Below are 17,513 nucleotides of genomic sequence, written 5' to 3'. Positions count from 1 at the left end.
TATGCAAAGATAGCAGATCTACAAGCTCATAACGTGGCACTGTTCGGAATTAAAAATGTACTTGAATAAAAGTACAAAAGTATTGGTATCAAAATGTTCTTAAAGTGACAAAGGTACTAGAATGTTTGAAAATAGCCTAGGTTTAAAATAGGGCTAAAGTGGTTAATGTATGTTTTGTAACGTAATCATTTATATCTGTAAGTAACACTGTGTCACAGAAAGTAACTAGTAACTAACGTTTTCAAATAATTGTTGTGGTAGTATAATATTTTCGTCTGAGATGTAGTGGAGTAGAAGTAAAAGTATCGACGATTGGAAATAGGACTGATTGCATTACTCTGTATAACCCAGTGACTACAGGACTGGTTGCATTAATCCTGAAAAGTAAACGTTTTTGGACATATGAGGTTTCTACCCGACAGAGACGATAATGTAACATGGCCTCACAGTAGAGAGGATTTGGTTTAAGAATCTGCATATTTGCCCTTTACGCTAATTTCCTTAATCCCATAAAGCACTTGACTTTGCAGCACGGGCCCCAGCCTGGCACGTTCACTTGGGACTTCTTGCTGCTCTGCATGGCTCAATAGTTCTGGTTCTTTGCCCTGCAAGATGTCCGTCAAATATTTCCTCTATAACCTCGTCCCGTATCGCCGCTGTCGGGTGTCATAACTGAGACTTTTCACAAAAATGGAGAATAATAATCTGTGTTCCGATGAATCCAACGTATTTATTTAGGCACAAACTCTTGTTAATACTTTTCAGTGGCCCCTCTATGTGTGGAGTTTGCATGTTCTCCTAGGTCTCCTAGGGCAGTGGTTCTCAAACCTTTTCATGTCAAGGACCCCCAAATTGACACTTATTAGCCTGCGGACCCCCATTTGAAAAAATATGCCAGATATGACCCCATAAGAGAAGAGTTTTACGGCTCTAGCAGTGATTCTCAACCATTTTAATTTCAAGGACCCCCAGTTTGACGTGCATTAGGCTAAGGAGCCCCATTGAATGGCATTTCTATCTCTGGGACTCCAATTTATATTGTAAAATCAATGTTAATCTAACTCTGTCCATTTGGTTCCATTTGTACACTCTCGGCTCTAGGCTCTCCCTTGGCTGGCAGAGGGAGTGTAGCGCCCAGGATTACATAGGCAATTGGCACTGCGTGAAAAAATGGGTTACAAAAAATCGTGGGATAAAAAATTTGAAAAAACAAAAAACTTTTCAGTGGTTTAATATTTGCATGTATAATACATAGTTGCCACAATGTTGGCGTACAGAACTAGCACAAATAGCATTGCATCGCGACCTTGTGAGCTACTCTATTATCATAATTGTTCATTGAACATAATCAAGGCAACAGTTTGAAACACTCGTGATATTAATTTGAAGGCATATCACCCAGCCCTAGATGCAAATACTCCTGGTTATTTATTTTAGGCTGTGTTGGTTGTGTTGTCCACACACAAACCCAAATGAAAGCAAAACATGTCAGTTGGTTGGATGTTTTGAAAATAGTGCCGTAGTACAGTATATCATTAGCGGTTCATGGTATTGTAGTCCAGCCATGGCCTGGAACTATAATGAAAGAGGTAAATACTTTGGCTCAGAGTGACACAACGGGTTTCCACCCTACTCTCGGCTGCCATGTGGGACAAAGGTCTCTGCTTACAGGCTGAGTGATGAAAATCAATGTTGTTGTCGTCACGCGCATTAGTGCTGACCGTCGTTTTATACAGGCTGACATTGATCCACAGTGCACTGTCTTATGGTTGTTTGGGTTATGAGGAAATTGCATCCTGTACCAAGAAAGATAAGACGGTCTAATAATAAGCGCATTGGCCTCCCTGTCCAACCTTCAGCTATCAGTAGTAAATTACTGTACAGTAATGTGCAGTTTGTGAATGAAGCTGCACAAATCATAATGCTGTTCTGTTTCTCTTGTCTACTGTACGTGCATTTGTGCGAGTTAACATTTTGAGCAGCAGTGGTTCTTGACCCTTTCTGGATCAGGGAACCATTTTAAGGTCTCGAAAGTGTTCAAGACTTTGTGAAGTGAAACACTTGCACAGCATGTTTTATTTTAATGATCAATCAATCTATTGTGTTGTGTTGTGTTTTCAAAGTTCAACAAGATACCATGACATTTTTTTTAAATCATTTATTATTAATTTATTAATGTTATCATTAAAATCGTAGTGCTTTGCCAATTATTTGGGGGCCCACTTGCAAATACCCTCGCGGCCTACCTAGTGGAATGCATCATGCATTGAGCTGATTGAAGGTACATTTGAGAGAAATAGTTCACAGAGGAGATTGTGTGCTGCACATCCTGTACCTGTGTAAAGTACAGAAGTCCTGACGTCACTCGTTCATCCCCTGGTTCGTAAAGTAATTTCTCTACGGAGAATAACATTGGGTCATCTTAGAATCGTCTCATATAAGAATTGTGGTCCAAAAATAAACAAACTGTCTCGGCGATATTGTCAGGGAGGAGGCTTCTGTATCGTTTATGATAGTCAGTCACTTATAATTTTGATACAGTCTGTTTCTGGCGAAAATGTAACTGTACTGTAACATTGTCGTTTTCTCACCGTCAGTTGATGCTTCATATTCATAAGAGTCAAACCGCCGGGATCATTTGTTTATTTTTGGAACACAGTTCTTATTTGACGCGATATTAAATACGTCTATGGGGATTCAGAACGGGGGTGGAAAACCAGGTAGGATGTGTAAATTACGTCAGACTTCGGGCCCGGTGCTGGACATCAAGGCAACAATCCAGGAGAAGGTAAAACATCCTGCACACTGGTTTAAAGCTCCCAAAACGTATTTGATTTAATGGTGCAACGTTTCATCCGGCAAATATCAATATCTATATCTTATTTCCCTGATGTAGACCTATAAGGTCGTAACGTTGCGCCATTAATAAAATAAGGTTTGGGAGCTTTAAACCAGTGTGCGGATGTTTTATCTTGTCCTTGACATTTTTGTCTGATAACAGTGGTACTACAGACAGTACAGTGCCTCCTAACATTGTGTCGCTATATCTTCCCCCCCCCCCTGCAGCTGATTCGACAGGCACCCACTCCCTGTACACGGCATACAAGGACTATGAGATCATGTTCCACGTGTCCACCCTGCTGCCCTACACACCCAACAACAAGCAGCAGGTACCTGATTATCAGCTCTGTGTGGAATAACCAACATGTGTGTGGCATGCCAGGAAACGAATGACTGATGTGTTTGGTTTTGGTTTCGGGTGCCAGCGATGTGCCAACAGCAACACCAGACTAAAGATTAAGTCATTTAATCCGTTAAACTGGGAAAGCAGGCCCGGACGGTTGGCGTAACCGTCTGGCCACCTAGGCTGATGATCCTAGGGTTCGACTCCCAATCCCGACAACCTTTGCTGCGTGTCTCTCCCCCATCTCTCTCCCAGTTTCCTGTCAGCCTACTTTCCTATCAATAACGTCAGAAAAAGACCCATACAAATATTTTTTTTTTAAACGGGAAAGCATAAACTGCATTTCCATGAAGACGTTTTTTTTTTCTTTGCATTTTGGATTTTGCATATAAATCCCTGACTGGAAACACTTGAAAATGTGGGGGAAAAAACATATTTCCCCAAAACACTTTTGGGATGGAAACACAGTTTATAGCTAATATTTTGTAATATAATTAGCCTAGTAGATTAATATAAGTAGGCCTATATTATTCATAAGTAGAAGAAGCCACGTTGTGACGTCGGGTTTAATAACCAAACAGCATTTCCGTACGCATTGCCCACATTTCAACTAGCAGAATAAATTCAGATGATAAAATTAGGCTAATGAATGCTGTAATGAGATGTTCTATAAAGTACACGTTGATATAAGATATTAATAAGATCATCTCTCATCATGATAATACTCTCCTCGAATGAGTTTATGTGCGTAAATCATTCGTAGGCACTCTGGCATTGTATTTGTGACAAGCGGTTTAGAGAGGGCGGGCTCTGTTGAGCAAGTCTGATTCTGTCGTGGTTTTGTCTTGCCCAGTGTGTGTATTGCAGGCATTAAAAAGTGTGCTCTCTCACTCACTCACTCACTCACTCTCTCTCTCTCTCTCTCTCTCTCTCTCTCTCTCTCTCTCTCTCTCTCTCTGTCTCACATTACATTACATTACATTACAGTCATTTAGCGGACGCTTTTATCCAAAGCGACTTACAATAAGTGCATTCAACATACTGTAGGTAGGGAACGAAACTACTAATCACCAGAATTCTTAAGTGCATTTCCTGCAAAAACAAGCAACCAAGAGTATACCTAGCGCTAAGGTAAAAGTGCTATATATCAGCTACCTACTTTCTTTAACAGATGAGACAAAATAGCAAAATCAAATGAGCACGAGCTAATACAAAAAGTGTATCGACTAAACAAAATCCAATAAAATAGTACAACAATAAAACAAGAGTTCGTACAACTAGTTAACAACAAGTAAGCCAGGCAAAGAGGAAGGGTAGTGTTTCCTGAAGAGGTGGGTTCAGCCTGCGGCGAAAGATGGGCAGTGACTCTGCTGTCCTGACATCATGGGAAGTTCATTCCACCACTGTGGGGCCAGAACAGAAAAAAAGTCGTGACCGTGTCGATCGACCAGAAGGACCCTCACTCACTCACTCACTCACTCACTCACTCACTCACACATGCCCAGGGCAGAGAGGCAATACGATGATTGCTACTTGATCGCTTATGAGAAGATTATGAATGGACTCGGGGCTATGGGTTATGTTATGAGTAGGCCTACATACAATCTTTGTTTAATTAATGTAGACGAATGTTATATTGTGGTTGGATTTGGAATAGCGGACTTTGCACTGCAGCATACTGCTCACCAAGATGAATCAGGCTAGTGGAGCAAGGCAAAATTAAAATAAAGACGTGTTGTTTAAAGACGCTGTTGGTGGTCAGTCCCTCTAACAGTCTAACTACATAATACGTGCATGATTTTGTGTTGGTCAAGCTCCCCCCCAGCACCCCCATTAAAGATCATCTGGAGCTGCTGCTGTATGTAGCGGTTCATAACTGTATCCAAGTCCAACTTTAATCGGGTGGGCGAAATAAAGTCCATCATTTAGGCTATGTGGGGTTTATATTTTCAGCCAAAGGACCAACTGCGGGAAAACGAGCACTGTGGCTTGTTTTGGGGTGAGCGTTGTTGTATTCCTTGCGACCAGTGGTGTCCACGTTATCCCCGCATTATAAGTAGCAGTATAAGTATGAGCAAAATATGTCAGAACTGACTGGTGAATGAATACCAAGTCCGACCCAATACAAACATGTCTGCAACTTCATGTCGTTCATGAATAGGCCACTATTACCAGACAGCCTGATCGAAAGACAGCCTCTGGACAGCTAGATGACTTGCAGCCCCAATAGCCTACCAGGCAGTCCAGTCCGTATGTAATATAATATATATCCGTATATATATATATGATAATATTTTTTGTACAGCCTAAAAGAACGTCAAAAAGTAAAATACACGTCCAATAATATGCGTCTCACTTGACTGGCAAAATAGAGCCACCCACTGCTTATTTCTTGAACTCTCTCCCAAGAATCGCATTTTTATCAGTGGATGGAAATGGGACATTTTCTTTTTTTCGACTTTCTGAAAATTCGCTTCATATTTTCAAAACGTTTTATGAAAACGCAGTTACTGTCATTCTTGGATTTTAGCTATATATACATCTTCTCTGTCGGGTGAAAACCTTATGTCAAAAATTGTAACTTTGGAGGATTCAAATTTCAAAAAGCAGTAGCAGATCGACAAGCTCTCTGCTACTTTTGATGCTTTTGTGTGACGCTGTAGTATGGTCAAGTAAGGCAGTGGTTCTCAACCAGTGGTCCGGGGACCACCAGTGGTCCTTGAGGGGGTTCCAGGGGGTCCCCAGACAAATTAATAGTTAGGAACCAAATTGAACCTTGTGTGTCTAACTCTGAGAGTGTACAAATGGAACCAAATGGACCCGTTAGGGTCCATTTGGTTCCATTTGTACACTCTCAGAGTTAAATGAACACTTAATGATGATACTACTGTGTAGATTGGGACCCCCAAGAAATCACAATGGTTGAGTCCCTGGCATATCTTTTCAAATAGGGGTCCCTGGGCTAATATGTGTCAATTTGGGGGTCCTTGGTGAAAAAAAGGTTGAGAACCACTGAAGTAAGGCATTCATTTTTGAGAAAAACTCAAAAGGTTAAAGTATGGAGATGAGAGGTTTCTGCCTGACAGGAATGGCAGGAAATGAAAGAGCGATGTGTTTGGTTTGGGAGCAGAGATGTGCCAACAGCAACACGAGACTAAAGTTTAAGTCATTTAAAGGAATCTCTGATATGAGATGTGGCCGATGGGAAACATGTCTCGCTGAATGCCACGTTGTTTTTCTAATGACATTGTCTTTGAATGCGCCATCGAAAGGAATGTGTGACACGCCGTTTTTTGTGGCTTTAGCTGTCAAGTTTTATTGTCAATGCACTGTTTCCCAACGAAGGGGTCCGGGGCCCTCATGGGGTCCAAATGGACGGTTATGGGTCCGCAACTCTGAGAGCGTACAAATGTTTTGTATTTATTTTAGTTAAATTAAGGGCCGTTCACGCCAAGCAACTATAACGATATTATAGTTTTAAAAATTGTCCACACCACAACTATTATAACTATAATATAGTTATTGTTGCCGTTATAGTTATAGTGCTTGGTGTGAAAGGCCCTTAAAGGTGTAGTTCACCCCAATTTTTTTTTATTTTCTATCAATTACACACCCCATGAAGCCTTGAATTAATGGAGATATTTTGTTTTTTGTCGCATTCCTAAGCCAATAATTGATGACCGCCGGAAAGATGCTAATGTATCCGGTAGGAGACTCAAAGGAGACTTTTTGAGTCTCCTACTGGAGAGAACACAAAATAAATCAAGGCTTCATGGGGTGTGCAATTGATAGAAAATAAGTAATTTTTGGGGTGAATTACTCCTTTAACACTGAGGATTTTACAGTGTAGAGTGGGGCATAGATTCTTTTTAAAAAGGTATAAAATGGGGGTCTGGCTTAAATCCTATCAAACTGGGGGTCCCGTGATGAGAATCACTGTGTTAATGAAAGCTTTCATTGTTTTGTCACCCGTCAAGCTGCTGAGGAAGCGTCACATCGGGAACGACATCGTGACCATCGTGTTCCAGGAGCCCGGCGCCCACCCCTTCACCCCCAAGACCATCCGCTCACACTTCCAGCACGTCTTCATCATCGTGCGCGTGCACAACCCCTGCTCTGACACCACCTGCTACAGGTCAGTGTTGATTTTGACAGCAAAGTCATAGTCTTTTGAATACAATTATGTTCAGTTTTAGTCATATTTTAGTCATCTGAAATATTTCTTTTTTGCCTAGTTTTAGTTCAAAATGTATTTTTGCCGGTGAATTTGATGCCATCGAATTCGTAGATTTTCACTTGGCTGCATGCCGAAAATAGCAGATCTACTATTTTCGCGCTGCGTCGCGTTGTGAGCTTGTAGATATGCTATTTTTTGGGGTCTGTGACACCCGCACGCACCCGTGATGACTTGTCTTAGTTTTAGGCTACTGGATTTCTTCTCCACTAGTCCCTCCCTAACATTTTAGTCTAGTTTTTATTTGTTGACAAAATTGTCAATATGTTTAGTCTTAGTTTTAGTCATCATAGCTTAGTTTTTATTTTGTTTTTGTTTCGTCTAAAAAGGTAATCTACAAGCTCACAACGTTGCGAGTTTGTCGATCTTCAAAATGTATGAACCTTTTTCAACCTGGAAACGATTATGATGATTATGCAAAATAATTGCGATTTATGTAACAATTGTGACAGGCCTAATGTAGGTAAAAAAAATAGATAATTGCATTACTATGAAGAGGCAGGCAAGTGTTGGAGAAAGAACATGAAAAAAGAGCATGCATGCTCAGATAAACCTTCCCTTTGGGATAACTTTTTAACAAGCCATTCAAAGAGATTTATAGATATTTAGTAGTTTGGTTTGAAAGTTCAAGAGTGACATGGAGATTAACGTTCGTCTATCATTCATGAATACTTATGAGCATGTCTGACAACAAGGACACTCATTACAATATAAATCCACTTCAGCTGCTTATGTGGGTGCGGAACCATGGGTCCCTTCTAAAAAGTCTCTGCCCCATCGCTGTCATGTTGCTATGTTCAACTGTTTCAACCCCATGCAGGTAAAAAAGCAGCAACCACATGAACCCTAAAAACGAGTTGATTTGTAACTTATGGATCTGCAATTTGGAGAATTTGCAGAAGAGATTTGGAGTTGAGGGAAAAGGTTTACACTTTATAACATTCGAAGGATCAAACCCTTCCTTTACCCAGGAGTATGCCCAGACCCTTATCCACGTCTCAGTCATCTCAAAGCTTGACTGCTGTAACTCCCTCCTTACTGGCCTCCCGGCATGCTCACTTAAACCCCTCCAAATGATCCAAAATGCCGCAGCACACCTGGCCTTCAAACAGCCAAAATATTCATGTCTCCCCCCTTTTCTGCTCCCTTCATTGGCTCCTGGTTGCGGCCTGCACCGAGTACAAAACACTGTTGTTGGCCTACAAAGCAACCAAAGGCCTGGCACCCCCCCCATACCTTCAAGGCCTGACCCAACCCTACAACCTCCCCCACTCTCTCAGATCAGCTAACAAAGGAAAGCTGTCTGAACCTTCCTAAAACACCCTGGACAACGCTCCAAACGTCCTAGACTCTTCTCCCCCTTGGCTCCCAAACAGTGGAATAAACTGTCCTATTCTCACTCTCTGTTTTCCACCATAATCTGAAGACTCGTCTCTTAAGGCGGCTGCATTATACCATTTTAGGTGATCACCCTTTCACCTTTTAGGTGGAAACGTTTTCAACTAAAAGATGATTATTATTATCTCCCCAGGCTGGCAGAGGGAGAGTAGTGCCCAGGATTACAGCTTAGGCAATTGGCACTGGGTGAAAAAATGGGTTACAAAAATCGTGGGATAACATTTTTAAGAAAAAAAAAAGGTTATTATGATACTAGGTGCTCATAGTCCGGTGATGTCGGTCAGTAAAAACAGAGAGATGTGTTGGGGTGAGCGGTGAGTCGCTTATCACCGCGGCTCAGTGACGTCATGTTGTAGTTTTCAAACCACCATGGTGAGAGGGTGATCCCCGAAAATGGTAGCATGCACCCCGTTTTACACTCCATCTCACCCCCAGCACTTCACTCTCCCTGTACCCTTTCATGCCACCTTTTCTTTTGATTGATACTAGTTACTGACCAAGATATTATGGCCTCTATGCAGACATTATCTTGGTCACTCGTTCTCATGTTTTGGTTTCTTGATCTGTTTTCCCGACCACAGATGTTGTGATTTAGACATCAATCATGTTATTTAGATGATTGATGGATTTATTGACTACTTTATTGACGAGTTAAAAACACGCCACATGGATGACACAACGAGCCAGAGGCTTGTTTCCACTGTGGTCCATTAAAACATTCAGCACCGAAACAACTGACCCCTGGTGGACCCCAGGCAACGAAGTATGTCGTCGCTGTTGGGGGGCAAATCTCATATGTCCAAAACGGTTACTTTTCAGGATTAAAATTCTAAAATGGCAAAAGTAGTGTCAGATCGACAAGCTCAAAACGTGTCGTTCGAGCCGCTTTTCAAGCTTGTGGATCTGCTACTTTTGGTGCTTTTGTGTGACGCTGTAGTGTGATGAGGTAGGGTGTTATTTTACGCAAAAACACAAGAAGTTTGAATATGGAGGTAGGAGGTTTCTGTCCGCCAACTGCGCGATATACAGTAGATGCCTTGGGTCACTACTAGACTACATAAAAGCCTGTTGAGTGTCCTCCTCGTGTGTGTGTGTGTGTGTGTGTGTGTGTGTGTGTGTGTGTGTGTGTGTGTGTGTGTGTGTGTGTGTGTGTGTGTGTGTGTGTGTGTGTGTGTGTGTGTGTGTGTGTGTGTGTGTGTGTGTGTGTGTGTGTGTGTGTGCGTGTGTGCGTGCGAATTTGTTTGATTATGGTGGGCCAGTAGAGATCAGCCCTGCAGCGGCTGTCTAACTGATAGCAATTCACTGCATTCTAGACCTCATGATGATCAGTCTGTGGATAAGTGGTGTTCACACTTACCACACACACACACACACACACATTGTATTACTGTACTTGTCAGGACATCAACATTTTAAGAAGGGCAATTTTATGAATGGCATTTTAAAAAACGTCTTAGCCTTTTTTTTAAAAAACCCTGTTGCAGAACATCTAATCTAGAAGCTACGCGTAGTGAGCTTGTAGACATGGCTATTTTCGGTGCATGACCCTGGCACGCACCTATCCTAACCCCAACCTGAATCTTTTCCTAATTTTCAGCCTAGAATTTAGAATCTTTTTTTTTAACCATAAAAAAAAACATTGTTCTTGTTCTTGTGAACATTGTCCGCACAATGTCTATTTCTCAAATTCTACTATTTAGCTTCTTTTCTGTTTTGAATGGTGTCACCGTTCTCCTTGTGGGAAATTTGGCACTCACAAGTATAGTAATACAGGCACACACACACACACACACACACACACACACACACACACACACACACTTGCATGCCATGCGTACCACTTGTCTCTTTGCCTTACACACACACACATGCACACATAGTTGCTCTCTTTTTTTCTCTAGCTCTCTTCTTTATCTTCCTGCACAATGACTTTCCCTCTCTCTCTCACACACACACACACACACACACACACACACACACACACACACACACACACACACACACACACACGTACATACCTTGCATGTGTGTACACTAATTCTTTTAACCCTTTAAGACCGGGAACGCATCTGTGTCACTTTTAGATTTCTTTAGGCTATTCAAAAATAGCAGATCTACAAGCTCATAGCGCGGCACTCGGTGCCGCGCTATGAGCTTGTATATCTGCTATTTTTGAAATATCGTGAAAATGATTTTTTAATATTTTTTTCTGAAAAACTGTTAGGATTTAGTTTTTTTTTTGCGTCCTCAGGTCTTAATGGGTTAAACGCACTCTTTTGTGCTTCTCACACACGCGATACGGACTCCTCCCTCAGTGCCTCCTGCGTGGCCCCGGGGCAGTGGGAGCCGTAGTGGTCTGAAGGAGTTAGCGACATGCTCATCAACGCCGGGCTCGCTACGCTACGCCCCGGCCATGTGAGCCAGCGAGCGGGCAGCCGAGCGAACGACGACGGGGGGGGGGGCTGTAGGACTGGAGAGTGGAGAGCAGGAGAGCAGCTGAGCTCCTTGCATTCTTCCACGGGAACGGTCGGGTCACATCGCGTCGGGCTGCAACTATTGATTATAGTCTTAATGATTATCTATCTTATTGATGATTCTTTTTAAGATATTTTTTGGGGCTTTTATGCCTTTATTTGGACAGGACAGTAGGCTGACAGGAAATGGGGAGAGAGATGGGGGGGAGACATACAGCACAGGTCGTCGGGAACGGGAGTCGAACCCGCGACACGCTGTCAAGCTGGATTACCAGCATATGTGGTATGCGCCTGGACCGCTAGGCCAGCGGACGCCCCTTGATGATTTTTTTTGATTAATTGACACGTTGTGAGCTTGTAGATCGGCTAATTAGAAATATTTGCATTGTCGTTGTTTTTTTGTTTTGTTTTTCCTACAGTGTATTGACATGCCCAAATCAGGGATCGATTATTAATCAATTATTTTATTAAAAGTATCACTATTATCAATATTTTGGTTGTAATCGATGAAATCACTTTGTTCGGTTAACTGTTGCACCCCTACGCCACACTCTCATCAAAGTTGGACTTCATATATTTTGAGACCATCTTCTCCCCAGACCCTCTTTGGTTTCCTGCCCTACTTCAACCTGACATCATTGCCTGAAGGAGGAGGGACCATCTTTCCATTCAGAGCCAGCAAATGTTTTTTTTTTCTTTCTCATTTTTTATGGGAGAATCGAGGAAAGAATGGAAAGGTGAGAAGAATGGAGAAATGCCGGTTCTCCTGGTTTTCTCTCCTCTGGATGTAATGGAGAACTTACGGGATACGAGAACCACGAGGACGGAGTCTGGCAACAACCCCGCCCCGTAGAGAGAGAGACACACACACACACACACACACACACACACACACACACACACACACACACACACACACACACACACACACACACACACACACACACACACACACACTTGTATTCTCTCAGGCATTGTGTTCAGATCCCGTGGATCTGGTGGATGTAATTCAGGAGCTCCAGCCCAGCCAGCCCAGCGCTGCTCTCCAGGAGGTCCCGCTTGTTCTCTGCTCTCTGGATGCTTATTTCATGGACGGACGAGAGGGAGGACCGGGACGGGGAGGGGGGGGGGAGTTTGGGGGAACTTGGAAGAGAGGATTGGAAAATGTTGATTTGTTGACACGGTTTTATTGAGCGAGCGGTGTGCCTCTGTCTGCTGTGTGACTATTGGATCTACTGGATCCATACACCACTGAAACAAACTCAGTCCAGATACAGCCGACCTGTTTACACTCCCACAACAAGGACCTCACATATTTTGGATATTCAGGGATACTATTTGAACTGTATGGTGACTCTGTGGTGAAGGCAGCAGGTGGGTTTTGTGCAGTGTTGCCTGGTGTGCTTATTATAATTTCCCCCCAAGATTTAGCGTGTGTGTGTGTGTGTGTGTGTGTGTGTTTGTGCGTGTGCGTGCGTGTGCGTGTGACTATACTTGTGAGGACCAAATGTCCCAACAACATTATAGTTGCATTTACGAAATAGACATTGTGAGCACAACTTTCCTGGACCTCACAAGAGAAATGGTTGTTTTTATGGTAAAAAGAAAAAAATATGATATCAGAAATTAGGAAAAGATTCAGGTTGGGTTTAGGATTAGACATTTATATATTAGGTTTAGGAGTTAGAGTTAGGGTTAGAGCCTTAGGGTTATGCCTTAGGGTTTTGCCTGGCTGTGTGTGCGTGCGTGTGCGTGTGCGTGTGTGTGTGTGTGTGTGTGTGTGTGTGTGTGTGTGTGTGTGCGCGTGCGTGTCATTTTCTTGGTATTGGCTGGCACTTGAAATCGGTGAATTGTCACTAGCCGGTGACCTTTTGAGCTGACTTTACCAATCAATGAATTCCACACCACCGGGCATTTAGCTGGAGTGCTAAGCGCACATGGACATACACACACGCACGTACAGTCACACATGCAAGCGCACATGGACATACACGCCTGCACATACAGTCACACGTGCACTTAATGCCATTGATTGACCACTTAAGTGTTATTTTATACTTCAAAACTAGTGAGAATTGCCGATCGCCAATATTCAAGCTCACATACATGTCAGCTTGTACATTGACTATTTTCACAATTTATGAGGTTTATGAAAAAAAAAAGAAATATTTTGCCTATAATGACATGCCCAAAATAGCGATACAAAATAGGGATCTATTATTTTATTAAATTATCCCTAATTTTGTATACTTAAATCAATTAAATTGACGGAGCGATGTGCAGCCTAATATATCATTAGCGCGTTGCCTCGTATGCTTCTGAGTATCACCATCGGTACTCTAGTGTTTCTTATCAAAGTATAGGTTATGATGTGTTGAGTCATCCAGTTATTAATAGGTTGTTGTTGCCCGCTGCTGAGAGGCAGAGAGCTTTTGGAAAATGCCCAGGTCAGATTGAGGCAGACGGGGAGAATTAGACGGCCCGGGGCCAGTCAGATGCTAATCTGATCTGCTCTCAACCACGACCTAAAAGTCACGTAGGGTCACGTTGCATAGCTAGAGTTTTGATCAGGAAAATAAGGCTGTTTTATTAGCCTGGTGGTGGCTCTCAAAGTGGGGTCTGGGGACCCCCTGGGGTCCTTGAGGGGGGTATCGAAGGGTCCCCAGCAAAATGAGTAGCAATTAATCAAGTTTAAGAATGTATAGAGAATGTATAAGAATGACTAATCAGATCCTAGATTTAACCACTTAAGCCCTAATTATTTTTTTTTAGAAAATAGCTGATCTACAAGCTCACTCACAATGCATTGTGATGCCATGGGTTATGAGCTTGTGGATCTGGTATTTTTGAAAAAACATGAAAATGTTCTGTTATCTGCCACTACGCTAGTTGTAGAATTGTTAATCTAACCAAAACAATCTTCTCTCTTATGGGGGTTGCTTGGCGCACAATCTTTTTACAGATGTGTCGTCTGCAGCCTATAGACACCTATTGTGATGTAATATGCCATAATAACAGTATACATTTGGGGGTAGTTGACATGAAAAAGCATGAGAACCACTGTTTTTTATTCTAGCTAAGGTGCATACCTCTCCCTGCCATGTGATGTAGCAAAGAGTGGCGTTGGGTCTGCAGCAGAGTGGGAGCTGGCGTGTCGGCTGTGGTCGGACATGTACATGTATCCATACGCCTGGTTGAACCAGGCCCGGGTCACACGATGTCACGGCTGCATGCACAGCCTGCGTTATGGGTTTAATGGCCTGGATTGGAGGCCTGTCATGGTGGTCACATCAACTCAGCCCAGCATGGGCCCCCGAGCCCCACGTCTTCTAGATGCTCACGTGGCTGTCAGTGTGGAGGTGTTCTCACATCAGCTTTAGCAGCATGTAGATTAACAATCATGCCGATCGAGAGGATGAATGTTGACGTTCAAGCCCGCCGGATGAATAGAATATAATGCTGTTGTAGCATCGATTGCACGGATTAACGTTCTCAGTCACTACGACTGATTTCAGTCATTTGGATTCCATGGAAGTCGGCATGTCTTCTATGAAAGAAAGCATGCCATGCACCGAAAATAGTAAGCGTGTATATGGCCTATTTTTGGTTATTCGTTATTTTCAGATTAAAGAGTATTTGAAGTGGTCAAACTAGCAATAGAATGCATGTTCAATCTTCCAGAAGATCCTAATGATCTCAGATATTTCATGAGAAGCAAAGAGTAACCCTCTGGCGTCTGGCATTTTGTTTTAAAATACAAAATGACTCTGGGCTGGTGTGGCCGCCTTTAGCATCAATCTGCAATTTCTTCAACTTGTTGGCTGTATGGCTACTAAAATATCATGCTTTTCAGTCGTGAGATTTTATTTTGCTTTAATCCATGTGATTGATCGGTTAGATGTTGAATTGCAGTGCCGTCGAAGAAAACACCATTCCTTTTGAACAGTAATTAATTAGTCTAGGGCTTAGAATCCACCGCAGTGCATTGGGCTTGCCTGAGCTTCTATACCAAGCCCTCAAGCTTCTAGCTTGAGGTGGCTCCAAATGGATCCTTATAGGTTAGTAACTAGAGTGTAGAAAGGGATTTTTCAAAAATAGCATTTTTGAATAGCCAAAGTATAAAATATGGTTAAAGTGGTTAAAATGATTGTGACGCTATATTAACTAATTTGGCTGGGGACCCCCTGGTACCCCCCCAAGGACCCCTGGTGGTCCCCGGACCCCACTTTGAGAACCAATGCTCTATCATATTCATGGGGAACCTTGAAATTAAAAAGTTTGAGGACCACTGGCATAATGAAAGGGGTAAAACAAAAAATATGTGCCACTCAAAAATAATAATAATGATAATTAATTAAGTTGTTTTCTAATTGCCAAAAAACCCTGCTCTCACACGTACACTGTGGAAGCTAAACAGGAGAGGTAGAGGGTAACCGGAGGAGAGCCCAGCCCATAGGAAGTCCTAACGCCCTCCTTTATGCTCACAAGTTAAACGGGTCACCGAACGATACCTGAGGCGACAAACTATTCTGTTACAAACCCATATGTTCCATTATTCCCTCAGGGTCATCATACTCTGATGAAGCAATTTTTCTCCGTCACTGCTTGAGTGTGTTGACACAAAGGCATGTACGGTGTGTTTTACAGAACGTCTTACTACGTATACATTTCTTTTTTATATATATATATATTTATGTACCCTATATAGCAGGACTGTCTTCAACTAAAGACATGTTTTTGTCAACTGATAGTCAGGAATTTGTCAACTAATTGATTGGCTGATTTAGTGCACAAATCTGTGAAATTGTTTGCTGCGTACCACTTACAATTAAAATGAACAATTTGGGCATTTAGCAGACGCTCTTAACCAGAGCGACTTAATAAAGTTAAAAAATAATAAACAAGGTACATAATCACATAAATAGAATGCAGAGAGAACAGTGTAGTTCCTCAAGAAACTAGGATACCAGGTAAACAATGAATGTAGCATCTGTCTAAATACATGCTATCCAAATCACAATGTGAGAAAAAGCAGATCTAATAAACAAAAGACATGAGAACGAGTGACCAAGATATGTCTGCATAGTAGCCATATTCGATCACTAGCATCAATCGGAAGAAAAGGTGGCAAGAAGGGGTCCCAGGAGAGTGAAGTCCTTAGGGCGGACTGCAATGGGGAGTTTATCTCACAGTTTGGGAGCCAGGGTAGAGTAGAGGTCGGGTGGAGCATTGTCCAGGGTGTTTTTAAGGAAGGCTCGGACAGCATTCCTGTGTTAACTGATCTACTGTAAGTGAGTGGTGAAGTGGTGTACAAAAGTTACGACACTGAGACGCGTTGTGAGCTTGCCGATCGGCTATTTTATTTGAAAGATTTTTTGGGGGGAATATAATGATACGCCAGGAATAGGGATGTCAGGTTGAAAGTGTTTAATATGAATTCATACATTTTAATATGTTGATTATCTACATATCAATGACCTTAACGTGACCCTCCTCTATCTCTCTGTCTCTCTCTCTCTCTGTCTCTCTCTGTCTCTCTCTCTCTCTCTCTCTCTCTCTCTCTCTGTCTCTCTCATTCTGTGTCTGTCTCTCTGTCCCTTTCTCCGTCTCTATCCGTCTCTGTATGTCTCTCTGTCTCTCTCTCTCTCTGTCTCTCTCTCTCTCTGTCTCTCTCTCTCTCTCTCTCTCTCTCTCTCTCTCTCTCTCTCTCTCTCTCTCTCTCTCTCTCTTATAGTGTGGCTGTCACGCGGTCCCAGGACGTGCCCTCCTTCGGCCCTCCCATCCCCAAGGGCGTGACTTTCCCCAAGTCCACCGTCTTCAGGGACTTCCTGTTGGCCAAGGTCATCAACGCCGAGAACGCCGCCCACAAGTCGGACAAGTTTGGCGCCATGGCCACGCGCACGCGGCAGGAGTACCTGCGGGATCTGGCGGAGCGCCACGTCACCACTACGCCCGTGGAGCCCACCGGCAAGTTATTAGCGTTCATCACAGTGGTTCTCGAAGTGGGGAACCCCCTCCAGTTCAGTGGTTCTCAAACTGCGGACCCCCCATCTGAAAATGTTTTGTGCCAGGGACCCCCAGAAGAGAAGATTTATGTAAAAAATAATTCAAAATTATTATTAATTATTCAAAGTTTTTCAAATAATTTCGATATTTTTCAGATTTTTTCTAAAATAGCAGATGTACAATCTCGCAGCACGGTACGGAGTAGAACTTGTAGATC

The 17,513-nt window shown here is 42.7% G+C and overlaps 1 protein-coding gene across 1 annotated transcript in view; it reads left to right on the top strand.

Moving 5' to 3' along the window:
- Positions 1 to 17,513, top strand: part of LOC311036623 (signal-induced proliferation-associated 1-like protein 1) — a 125,197-nt gene that overhangs the window by 73,515 nt on the left and 34,169 nt on the right. The window contains exons 12-14 of the mRNA XM_084045447.1: positions 3,067 to 3,170; positions 7,162 to 7,319; positions 17,025 to 17,257. Coding sequence (XP_083901573.1) covers positions 3,067 to 3,170; positions 7,162 to 7,319; positions 17,025 to 17,257 — 495 coding nt within the window. The remainder of the gene's footprint in view (positions 1 to 3,066; positions 3,171 to 7,161; positions 7,320 to 17,024; positions 17,258 to 17,513) is intronic.

This window comes from Gymnoscopelus microlampas (genome assembly GCF_963454915.1).
Source record: "Gymnoscopelus microlampas genome assembly, chromosome: 20".
Taxonomy (NCBI): domain Eukaryota; kingdom Metazoa; phylum Chordata; class Actinopteri; order Myctophiformes; family Myctophidae; genus Gymnoscopelus; species Gymnoscopelus microlampas.
This window is presented reverse-complemented; position numbering and strand designations above follow the sequence as displayed.